This window comes from Heloderma suspectum, chromosome 15 (assembly GCF_057233095.1).
Source record: "Heloderma suspectum isolate Gila_16-S chromosome 15, 16-S_ref, whole genome shotgun sequence".
Classification (NCBI taxonomy): Eukaryota; Metazoa; Chordata; class Lepidosauria; order Squamata; family Helodermatidae; genus Heloderma; species Heloderma suspectum.
In genome coordinates, this window is record NC_139472.1 from 10,568,972 (window position 1) to 10,581,619 (window position 12,648).

Sequence of the window (12,648 nt, forward strand, 5' to 3'; positions counted from 1 at the left end):
GGACGTCTTCTAAATATGCATAGGGTTGCACCCTAAAGGGATTAAAAAGGGATAAAAGTCCTACACACTTATGCATGTTTAGAAAGAAACAGGTCCTACAATCCTATGCATGTTTAGACTGAAAAAAAATCCTACCATTTCTAGAATAGCTGGCTGGGGAATGCTGGGAGTTGTAGGACTTTTTCTGTTTAAACATGCATGGGATTTCGCCTTTAATCTCCTACAACAGGGTGGCCAACCTGCAAACAATGAACTGGACCCACACACCTCCCCTACCCTCCTGGCCATTATAACCTTGCCCATTATTATTATTATTATTTATTAAATTTATCAATCGCCCATCTGGCTGGTCACCCAGCCACTCTGGGCGATGTACAAAGCATATAATAAAACAGTTTAAAACAATAAAATTCTACAATAAAAACACTTTCCAAAATAGCCTAACCCACCCCAAATGCCTGCCTGAACAACCACGTTTTTAATGCACGACGGAAGCTCATTAAAGAGGGGGCATGGCGGAGTTCTCTAGGGAGGGAGTTCCACAGAGTGGGGGCCACCACAGAAAACGCCCTGAGTTCCCCAATCTGGTTCCATCCAGATGTGCTGGACTACAGCTCTCATCAGCCAAGCAACGCTTCTGGGGATGGGGGTAGTTGCAATCCCAACACATCTGGAGGCCACCAGGTTGAAATAGCCTGGGCTAGTCCAAGGCTCTTTCAGCCTGAGGACCAAATACAGTTTTGGAGAAGTTCTTGGCGGCCATATTAAAGTTGTGGGTTAACTAATACATTCTAGCTTACTACAAGTAACTAAGCCTTAAGAGAGGCACTTCAACCCTTTAGAAAGCCAGGAAACCACCCAACAGTCAAGGGGGCATGGCCCTCCGGATTTGGCCCCCGAGCCTGAGGTATGAGAGAAAGGTACAACGAGGGAGCCTTGCTATGAGGGAAGGTGGAAAAGCAGGGATTGGTTAGCTTGGAGAAAAGACGAGTAAGGGGAGACATGATAGAGGTGTACAAAGCTATGCCTGGTGTGGAGAAAGTGGGTAGGGAGACATTTTTCTCCCTCTCCCATAATAAGAGGACCCAAAGGGGTCATCCCATGAAGCTGATTGGTGGGAGATTCAGGACAGAGAAAAGGAAGGACATCTTCACACAGCGCAGAGTTAAACTATGGAATTCACTTCCACAAGATGTGACAGCCACCAACTTGGATGGCTTTAAAAGGGGGTTAGACAAATTCCTGGAGGAGAAGGCTATCAATGGCTACTAGTCTTGATAGCTATGTGCTACCTCCAGTATCAGAGGCAGTAGGCCTATGTACACCAGTTGCTGGGGAACATGGGCAGGAGGGTGCTGTTGCACTCATGTCCTGCTTGTGGGTTTCAGTGGGCAGCTGGTCGGCCACTGTGTGAACAGAATGGTGGGCTAGATGGGCCCTTGGTCTGATCCAGCAGGGCTCCTCTTATGTCCTTATGAGGTAGCCCTACCACATTTTATTCAAGGTATGGTTAAAAAGTTATCTCCATAGCTCCCACTCGGAGGGAAAAGTGTTTTCAAGCTGTAGGAAACAGATTTTCTATCCTGTAAACTTTACTTTCAGAAGACTTCTGAAAAATCAACATCCCAATATATGTCGATGGTCACAAGCTTCCAATGCTAGATGACGAAATAAGAGAAAAGTGTGTTTGATGCCACGCGGAAACTAACTTATAAGCTTTTTTATTACAAAATGGCATCTGCTATTAAGTGGCACCCTGCTCTGCCAGATCCTGAGGAGGAACTGGTGAAAGCCAAGTAGTAAAGCCTTTGCAAAGCTGACCAAAAGGAAACATTCCAGATTTCTTAAAGAGGACAGCAGAAGTTTGCAGAACCCTTATAATGTACACAGAAATCCAAATCTCTGTTAAGCCCAACTAATACAGTCACATTTCTTTATGAGCTCCTGTTCAACTCCCTTGTGTTCTACGCAAGTGCTCAAGTTGACCTACAAACAGGAACTCAAAAGATGTGCAGCACCATGTCCAGGAGATTAAAACGGTCTCCCTGCTGTATGTTTCTTAGTGTTCTTGCTCTTCAGAGTTGACTTGTGACAACTGAGGGGTTTTGGTGTGTGTCAGGCTGACAAATATATTCCTTTTTTCTTTATTATAAAAGACGAATACAGCTTTCATATGATATAAATAGCTAAATGGACTCCGCATATTGAGAGGCCGTCCACCTCTGGACACCAGTTGTTAAGGGACAAAAGACGAGGGTGAACGTTGTTCAGAAGCAACTGCTTAGCCGTTGCTGGGAAGCGTTGGACTAGAGCAGTGGTGAGCAACCTGTTGACGCCATGCAGATGTTTAAGATTACAAATCCCATAATCCCTTACCATTGGCCATGTTGCCTGGAGCTGAGGGGAGTTGTACTCCAAGACATCTGGAGCACACTAGGTACCACTGCTCATTTCTCCAGCAGGACCAGTCCTAAATTCTCCCCCCTACTTTTTTTTTAACAAGCACTGATACCCCTGAGCTCAACAAGCAAAGCTCCATTCCTTTTGCCTGCAGGTCCAACACTTCTCGTCACCATGTTTCGATGCCCTTTGGATGGCCAACACACACACACCCCCAACACAAAAAACATGCTACAGCACAACACCAACTGTGGAAAAAGAAAAAGATTTATTGAAAAGATCTGGAAAATAGTCATATGCTCTCAGCAATATTTAACAAGTTTTCAAAGCATTCATGATATGAAACGTTAGGCATTTTTCGTTATAAAGTTCAGAATTCTGGGCAGGGCCAAGTTCGAGTAAAATGACGATTTACCTCATTGGGGAAAAATGTTGATCAACAAGATCTCTGATGCACAATGAACGGGCCTCAGACCCACCAAACTCTTTACCCGAATAGCTTTCCGCCACCCAGCCCCTTCTCTCCTGCATCCACTGCCATGGTTCAGGATGCTGGGAATGAGCAGCAATCTTTAGGAAAGGGTCGTGGCTGGGCAGGGGAATGCTGGATGCAAGAAGGAAGCATGCAAAAGATGGTAGCTACTGGATTGTTAGGAGAGACCTCTCCACAGCCAAGTCACATTGGACTAGAGCAGCTTCTTTTAAGAAACAAGCCCGTGACATGTTCTTTCTAGAGGACTGCTTGGTGTGTTATGCTTCCAGCACATGAGACGACGCTCTGCAAATCATGCCCTCATTTGAGTGCCTTCCTGCCTTCCAGTCAGTCTCCCAAACAGCAACTTCCTGGGAGCTGCTGATTTGCAGGCTCATAGTTCCGCCATTAATTCATCTGCCAAGAGAAGGAGAAGCTGCACATCTAACGCCAGGTGAAGCAAACAGGCTCAAATCCAAGCCTCTCGGACTATTTAGCAGAATGTACCAGATCTTAGAGGAAGCGAAGGCGATGTACAAAACATCAAATTTGCTGCTTCATTTTAAGGCCTGGTGTTGAGTTCAGGCTGCAACAGAGAGAACCTGGCTTTAACCTCGACGCCTCACCCTTGCTCCTTCCCTAATTCTTCGGCTTACCCTCTTTCCCCTACCTGATATACCAAGCAGGGCTTCAAATAGTGCCGTGCAAGAGGCAGGGGATGACCTGAAGGAGCGGCAGCCGCATCATTAATGTTAACATTTAAATATGGCTTCTCTGGGCTTTACTCTGGCACTCTTACGCTCAATGGAAATTGGCTCACAAACCAGGAATAAGTTTCCTTCCAATGACCTGCTACGCTAAGAAGAAGTGGGAGAGACTAAATACCAGCACAAGATTGAACAGGTCTGCTGGCTCAGTGCCTGACCACAGAATGAGATGGCAGTTACCTCCACTCTGTCATGCCAGCCTGTCATCCTCACCTCCCCACAGAACTGGGGATTGATAGCTGTCCCCAGCATTAGACCATAGGGAATGGAAGAGGCTTGGATGAACTGCCTTATGGCAATGGCATACTGGAAATGAGGGACATGGCTACATCCCATCACCACATTCTGGATGCTATGTTAATGGTCTACAGCCCTGGCTGTAAATGGTTGGACAAGCCGTTTCGATAGGCCTGGCTTGCTCCCCTATCTGGCTGCCTTTGGGCTGAAGAAGCCATTTAACCAGGATCCAACATGGCATACGCCTGTGCATGGTAAGATTTTATGATTCAGCTGAATTAGATTGGAGGAAGTAATTACAGATCTTTCAGGGAGATGGCATATCAAAACTCTACTTAAAAAAAAAAAATCAGACTTTCTACATATCCTGAAAAATGTTATTAGAAAAGGCGCTGAACATTTGGGGTGGGACAATCAGTTTTCTAAAAAGAAAACTCCCAAATCTTCAAAATTAAGCTCACTTGACCTTGTCACCTCAACTGCAAAAGAGTTTTTGCTTATCCTAGTTCATCCTTCTGCCCACTTCATATTAACAAAAACAAAAGGCTTTTACTCTGTCCCTTTTCTTAATTATTGCATTTAAGAAAAACAATTCAGGTGAGTGAGCAGGCTGGCAGAGGAGGAATGGAGCAGTCTGTCTCTCTTCCGTGCCCAGTATAGAAACCAGGTAGACTGCTAGAGGAAGGGCGTCCCCTTCTCCACACCCAGCATAGAAATATAGTTCTTTGTCCCTCCTCGGACAGCTCCCAGCAGGCTAGCACAATTGTTTGCAGGCTAGTAATTTTGTGGGCTCATTTACAAAGCTGTTCTAAAGCAAAGCTCCATCTCTACAGCTCAGGAATTAAGAATGCTATTCAAAAACAGAATACCCTTGCCATCGAGAAAACCCATCACTTTAAAGACAGTGATAACACAAAATCCTATCATATAATTCAAGTGAAAAGAAGTATTTAAATACCTGAACATCCTCCCAAGGGGAAGGGAAAGGCAGGGCTCACAACTTCTTGCTCATTCAGACCAAATAAACCCAAACCCCTATTCTAGTACACAAAATATTTACAAGATTCTCTTTTACACAAATACATTTAACACACACACAGGTTTTAGTGCAGTTGACACTACTACCAAGAGCTGACATTTGCTCTGTGCAAAATAAAACTGACAAGGGCAATATCAGCAGGGTTGTGGTGAGGAAGAGAAGCATTCACTTAACAATGAACATGGTTCACTGACATTATACACACTATTCCCCTAACATTAAGACAGCCACGAAACACTGACAGAACTCCATTTAATTTATTTAGTGTATGCGGACTGCCTCCATCTCCCATCCTTCCTTTCCGTCAAATCTGTGCCACAGACAAAGGTTAGCTGAGCTCTCAAGAACTCTGCAGAAGCAAAGTGCTGCTCATGTAAGGAGCGGGGAGCAGGCGAAGATGACACCGCAAATAATGTCGACGTAAACATCAAAGTCTACTCGCATGCAGCAGAATGAACTGATATAGTCAAGAGGTGGTAGAATGGACTGTCCCACTTCAGAATGAACTGAGGAGACAACACTTGAATATTCCCCCTTAATAAAGGGAAAAAAAACCAAGACAGAAGAACATCACACTCCTTTCACATAGAAAAACACCTTAGCAAGGATGGGTTACCAACTTCCCTCCTGTCCTGTCCGTTTCCTATATGCAGGATTTTTTCTTTTTTAATGTGGGGGAAGCATTCAAAGCTGGAAGCCCCTGCCAGCCATCTGAAGGGGCACAGCCCATTTAAAAGCTGTTTTACAAGCTCATTCCACTGCAAGTGTAGACCCCAGCCTGAGTCACAATAGAACACAATCTTACCCCCCGTGGCAAGGGAGGAGAGTGATTGGACAGACTCTGCATTTTCAACAATTCCCTTTTTATCTTCTTTTGTAAAAGCCATGTACAGTTAAAAATATGTACATGCATAAGACAGCTTAAAAAAATGACAAGATCTAAACAAATAAAATAAACAGGGTGTGTTGAAGGCACCAGAGCAATTAGGCTAGGAATGTCTCCTGGTCTTCCGATTGGACACTCATGTAATATCTTGATTGGACACTTGTCACACGATGGCCCGTGTTTCAGCACCATCAGCTTCACGGCAGTTTAGAGTCAAGAGTCATTTTGTGCGGCCCCATCCCAAACAGCTGTAGTTGCGTTTAGAAGACAACCACCAGGCCAGTTTGCATTCCCAAAGGGGAGGGCAACTCAAGGCCAGTTGGGTCACTAATATGTGCTTGCTTCTTGTGCTGCATTTTAACGACACCAAAAAACATCCTCACTCTAAGGACACACATGCAAACTGAGCTTCAGAACAATAACTTGGACACCAGGAGCATGCACCAGCAGCCATCATGAAACTCGCCTCTCCGGCTGGTTCTGATGTAACAGGATGCCTCCGTGCACAGTGGAGCAAGCAGGAGAAAGTATCTGAAAGTGGAAGGCCCTGCTGGAAATGGTCTGCCAGAGGTCTTGCGGAAGTCCATGCGGGCAGGACCTAAGAGGGCTGTCAAAGAGGGAGCATCTGAGCCCCACCATGTCTGCTCTGCATCCGTTATTGCCACTTCAAGAAGCTGGAAATGGTCTGCGAGAGGTCTTGCGGAAGCCCATGCAGGCAGGAGCTAAGAGGGCTGTCAAAGAGGGAGCGTCTGAGCCCCACCATGTCTGCTCTGCATCCGTTACTGCCACTTTAAGAAGCACCCAAAATTTGTGGGAGTCTTTGAAAGAGCCAACCGCTACAGCGAGAACTGCTGCCATTGGGAAATTGCTGAAATCCCAGTGCATATCAGTGGGTGTGTTTATGTACGTATGTATATATATGGAACAGTTTTCTTTTTAAAGAATTCCAATACGTTTTTCATGTTAGGGTGGTATTTCAACACACACACACGCACCCCATAGTTGTATGGATTTGGTACAATTCACTAGAAACATCTCCAGTGCAAGGGACAAGACCGCACGAGTGCTTTTGCACATCTCCCTCATCCGTCCAAGCAGCATTTAGGCAACAGGACGTTCACAGAACTCCCTCCTGTACTACATCTGGCTGCATCTTCAGATTCAGCCAACTCTCAAAAGCACTCCAGCCCCTTTCAGATGTAATGGGAGAAGCCATTACAATCCTTAATCCAGCTGTTACCGCCAGAGTATGGATCCAAGAAGGTTCATCTGGACAATTCTCCATGATGCCAAAAATGTTTTAGAAGACCTGCTTGTTTTGATTTTCATCAAGGCGATGTAATGAAGTTAGCACAAAAATATGTCAGTGATGACAGCAGGAAGACACTCAGACTGACAGTGAAAAAAATAAAAATAAATCCAAGCAGCCATCAAAACACATTTCTTTTAAGTCGAAGACGGAAAAATAAGTCATAAGCAGGAGATGTACTATTGATCCTCCTTGCTTTGCCTATGGGATGCCCTGTTGTAAGTGCACAGAACTGCAGATCTGACAAGTGCTGCTTGAACTAATGTTTGCCTGATCCATAGAAATTGCAGCGGTAAGAAAATGGGTGGATTGGCCAATATTGGGAACAAGTGCAAGGAAATGTCATTTGTTTTAATAAGGCTTCTGCAAAAACCTCTTATTAGAAAACACGTTGTTCAGAAAACGTGTCATACGTTTACAAACAAAACATTTCCGTTTGCCTGACAAAAAAGCACCTCTGCTTGTTACTCTCATCTCAAGCTCTCCCCACAGACAGAAAAATAACATGATATCTGGTCATCAGCAGAACAGACTGATATGAGGTACATTGCTATCTTTAAAAAAATTATATATATTATATATATTGGTCTACTCCCAGTAGCTACAGGCTTAAAGTACATTTGTACAAAGGGGCAACGCCACTTGTTAGCTCCTCCCGTGAGCTTCTGCTAGCACCAGCACTCAAAACTCTTCTTCCTCATCAACAGCAAAGTTATTTTGCTTCTTCCGAACGTTCCAATGCAAACACTCAGCCAGGCTTTCGAACCAATCGCTCACAGGGTCTTGGAAACAGATCGAAGGGAGAGGGTAACAAGAGGTAGTGATGCTGATACTGCAAGAAACAGAAGAATCCGTCTTCAATTAGTACAGATCCAACCAAGGAGGAGAGTTGGCCCTGAAAGCTAATGAAGTGTGGGGAGCTGTTAGATGGCTGGGGTGTGATCTCACCATTCCCATTAAATTACTGGGTGGGGCTTTGTACTATGGTCCCGGCCTCAGCGTATACACACACAAAATCTGTCATCTGGGAGTAACACTGGCCAGCCTTACATGCTGGCTGGAGATGATGGGAGTTGTAGTCCAACATATCTGGAGGGCGCCACAGTGGAGAAGCAGAGCTAGAGGGTGACAGAATGCTAAGATGGATGCTTAAAGGCCCATCAAGTATTGATGGGTAGCAGCAGAGGAACGGAGAGTTACACTTCTTTCCTACAACCCAACTCACCACTCCTGTTCTGCAGGCAACGGAGCTGGCTGCATTCTGGCTTTTGCTCTGCTTCCCGTTATGATGGCAATGGCCAGAAACAGATGAGATGTGGGGGCAGGGTGTGCGTGGTGGCGGGAGTTTTTCCACACAGCCCTTGCCCTTCCCCGCTACTAAGAACACAGCCTGCTCATAAACACTTCAGCCAATTCTGGGATCTGTTCCTTAGTTGCACTACAGTGTGATGGATTGTGGAGAACGTTGGGAACCAGCTTGTTTTAGATGAGGTGGAGGTTTGCTGAATCGGACGTTACTGCTCCTTCACAGCTACTGAGTGTCAGCGGAGAGCACTGAATGCTCTCCGGAATGCCACAGCAACTCAGTCAGAAGAATAATCTCACCTGTCCCCATGGAAGACTTCCTGCCTCTTCCGTCCGTCGAATGAAACCCACGCTGTGTTCCTGGCATCAGGAGACAGCATGATCTGAAGAGGGAGAAAAGCACAGGAGTTCCAAGACCTCAAAGCTTTAGCTTACAACAGGAAGGCACCTCTGAAAGGTAGAGGTAGAATGGCTACCACCCTCTAATACCGCCAGTATTAGAGGCAATACCAGTTTCTGGGGAACACGGGCAGGAGGGTGCCACTGCAGTGATGTCCTGCCTGAGAGCTTCCCAGAAGTATCGGGTGGTCACTGTAGGAACAAAATGCTGGGCTAGGTGGGCCTACGGTCTGATCCAGCAGGCCTCTTACATTCTTAGGCGTTTCCCTCGCTACAGAGTTTGCAATGGATATACAACGCTCTAGCAAAACTGCCAAAGCGTAGCCATGATCACGTAACTCAAAAGTTTACCGTTCACATCTCAGTGGCATGCAAGCTGGGAGTGTACACAGTTGGGTCATTTATCATTGTTTAGATGTTTGCTGACACACTTATCTTCAACCATAGGAGGAAAGAGAAACATGAGTTTATGCCCGATTGCATGATGGACTGCCGCATTTTGTTTTAAGAGTGAGGTAGCGATGCAAAATATAAAGATGACAGGGATACGAAGATGATAGGGGGCAGGCTCCCTGAAGGATCAACAGCTCCCACTGTAACCTGCCCGAACCCCTATGATCATCTTCAACCTGCCCCCACCAAATGAGCCAAGGCAGGTGACAGGGCCTTTTCAGTGGCGGCACTCCGTCTGTGGAATGCCCCCTCCAGAGAGGCTTGCCTGGCGCCTACATTCTGGCCTTTTGGGGCACCAGGTGAAGACCTTTTTATTCTCCCAGGCTTTTTAATCGCTCAGGTTTTTTTAAGATGATGTTAATGCTTTTTAGATTTTGTCCCTGCTGCTGCTTCTTACTGTTGCTTTAAAGTTTGTTAAGGCTTTTTTAAGCATTACTTTTTAGATACTGTATGATTTTAAGCTTTATTTTGTGAACTACCCAGTGTGCTTTGGCTATTGGGTGGTATAGAAATGTAATAAGGAGCTCCCTACATGTCTTGGGCAGGTTATTAAACAAGACAAAATAAGGGGCTCTGAATCAAGAATCAGAAACCTGGGCATTGCGTGGCCCTTCAACTGCCAACCTTGAGAAGCGTGGAGGAAGTGGCTGCCTAGAGCCAACAGCTGCAGTCTTTCCATCTAAGCCATGAATTGCTTCACTGGAATTTGATCTCTCCAGAATGTCAACATATTTGGGGGCATTACTTAAGAATTCCGCAATCTTCCTGCTTATGAAGGGAAATAACTCCGGCTTTTATGCCAGTGCTATGTTTTAGTTACATAACAAACAGCTTAGGTCTGTGTATGTTGGTTCTTAAATTCTATTTTAAAGGAAAGTAATTAAGGACACACCTTCAGTTCCACTCCAGCAGGAACCACGATGGGCCGGAACGACAATGAGTGAGGGCAAATAGGGGTGATCATGATGGCAGGGACGTTTGGATGGATCATCGATGCGCCCGCCGCAGCTGCGTACGCCGTGCTGCCGGTCGGAGTGGAGACAATGACACCTGAGGGAGGGGAGGAAGCGCAATTTACATTTACAGCCTCTCCTGTTCTTTACGCTCAGGGCAGACAACAGTCCGCATAACAGGACTTGCAACCCAAGGGCTGTGCAGACGCTTGCGGTTTTTTCCTGCTGGCCCAGGATTGCAAATACTGGTGCGTATAGGGCATGGCTAGAGGGTTGAGTTTGGCTTGCCAGCTCACATCTTGCACCGGCCTGCCTTCTAATGAACGCTGGCAAGGCAGAGTTACTGCTCTTCCTATTATACAGACATGGCACCAAGGCTAAGAGAGGGTGAGATTCGCCCAAGGCCGCCTGGTGGGTCAGCAGCTCATCTTACGTGCACAAACAATCACGGAGGTTTAATGTCACAGGTTTAATGTCAAACAATCACGGAGGTTTAATGTCAAGCAAAGCCCCCAGAGAGCTGGATAAAACAAGGAGAACACAAAAGAGCCAGTGAAACATGAAGTTTCTGGTTTGAATCTCACCTCTATCACTAAGTGGCCTTAGGTAAGTCAGTTTCCCACTCTACATATAATATGGGGATAAAATACTGACCTACCTTGCAGGGTTGTTGTTACTGTATGTCAACTGCTCTGAAGGACCACTGGGGGGAAGGGCAGAGAACCTGCTTTGCTATCCAGGGATGCCAGGTTCAGTCCCCAGCATGTCTATCTATGTAGGGCTAGGAAACACCTCTGCCTGAAAGCCGACCAATCGGAACAATGCTGAACTAGATGGGCCATCGGCCTCGCTATAGGGCAGCTTCCAATAAATGCTCAAGAATGCTAAAGACGATAATCAGCATCGTTATTACTGAGGTCATCAGACCAGCCACCACCAGCATGCCCCCGGGCACTGAGGTCATCAGACCAGCCACCACCAGCATGCCCCCGGGCACTGAGGTCATCAGACCAGCCACCACCAGCATGCCCCCGGGCACTGAGGTCATCAGAGGGCATGCTCGTGGCAGTTCCACATGGGCCTACGGCCCCACTAGAGTCCACCCGGAGAGCAGCCTTCAGTGTGGTGGCCCCCTTCCTATGGAATTCCCTGCCCTTGGAGGTCAGGCAGGCACCAACGCTGTGTTGCTTCCGATGCCTCCTGAAAACATTGTTATTTCAGGAAGCTTTCCTTGAGTGACTGTCCGTGGTTTGATCAAAACTCTGTTTCTGTTTCTTTTTTTGAAGTAATTATTTTAACACAGTGTTTTTATTCTTTTAACCTATCTGCTGTTCGCCACTCCAAAATCTTTGGGCGTGGAGTGGTATACAAATATTGTAAATAAATAATCAAGTTATTACCATCATATAAAACGACCAAAACACTTCAAAACGCCCACATTCAATCTCCCCTTTGCATTTCCTAAGTTGTTTGATGTGTGTTTTTTACGTCAAGCAGACGGCCCTCTGTTTTCTGGCATACAGAGAATTGACTTACCATCTCCCTGCACTGTGGTTATAAGATGCCCATCTAGAAAGACATCCACGTTGGAAAGGTATGATGAAGGCCCTCGATCCACTACAACTTCATTCAGGACCTATCAACAGGAAACACGTTTTGGAATTCAACGTTTATGTAAGGAGTCAAATATTTGATGCAGTCACCTAGAACTCTGGTCAGGGTAGTTTTGAAAATTCGTCATTTCATATAATTGGATGTTTTATCACGTGTAAGCCACGTTCAGCACATGGGGAAAAACAGTCGAAGATGTTTTACATCTTTCATCACTTCTCCTTTCATTTTTACAAGTACATTAATTTCTCTTTCTCCCCCTCCCTCTCTATATTATATTGTTCTTTATATCATATAGTATATCTATCTATCTATCTATCTATCTATCTATCTATCTATCATCTCTCTATCACAGGAAAAATACAGGAAGGAAAAAAGCCTCCATACAAACTCATTCCGATAAATAACGAAGGCAGTTCAGACTGAATGTCATTTTAGGAAGGAAACAGATTCTTCTGCTCCCTCCTTCCACCCCGTCCTTATCAACATGCAGTATAAAAGAGGAAGAAAAGCCAAGCTTGAGCCACTCCACCCACCAACCTGATATTGAATGGCTTGCTTGAACATTTCTTTCTCCAGACTAGGAGACATCACTCCGTTTTCTTCAATCCCATTCTGAAGCATCATTTTCTTCTCCCTGTTCTCCTTGACAACTTTCACTTTAAGCCTGCTTCGGAGAACAAGCGCTGCGTTGCCTACAAGGTGGAATTAAAAAAAAAAAAAAATTAAATGGTGCCATCTGAAGTCAGGGGTGTCGAACCTCTTCTAGCCCAAAGCCCATATTCAGTTTTGGAGAGACCTTCGGGGGGGCCGCAAA

General features: G+C 45.6%; 1 protein-coding gene across 5 annotated transcripts in view; it reads right to left on the minus strand.

Annotated features, from left to right (window-relative positions):
- Nucleotides 1-12,648, minus strand: part of NADK (NAD kinase) — a 72,212-nt gene that overhangs the window by 3,433 nt on the left and 56,131 nt on the right. For 4 of the 5 annotated variants that reach the window (XM_084821839.1, XM_084821840.1, XM_084821838.1 and 1 more), the window contains exons 8-12: nt 12,372-12,526; nt 11,757-11,856; nt 10,160-10,317; nt 8,716-8,798; nt 7,430-7,942 (exon numbers count right to left, since the gene is read on the minus strand). In XM_084821839.1, coding sequence (XP_084677965.1) covers nt 7,792-7,942; nt 8,716-8,798; nt 10,160-10,317; nt 11,757-11,856; nt 12,372-12,526 — 647 coding nt within the window. In that variant the 3' untranslated portion in view covers nt 7,430-7,791. Of the gene's footprint in view, nt 1-7,429; nt 7,943-8,715; nt 8,799-10,159; nt 10,318-11,756; nt 11,857-12,371; nt 12,527-12,648 lie in introns of those variants that run through there. The other variant, XM_084821841.1, reaches the window with a different exon arrangement.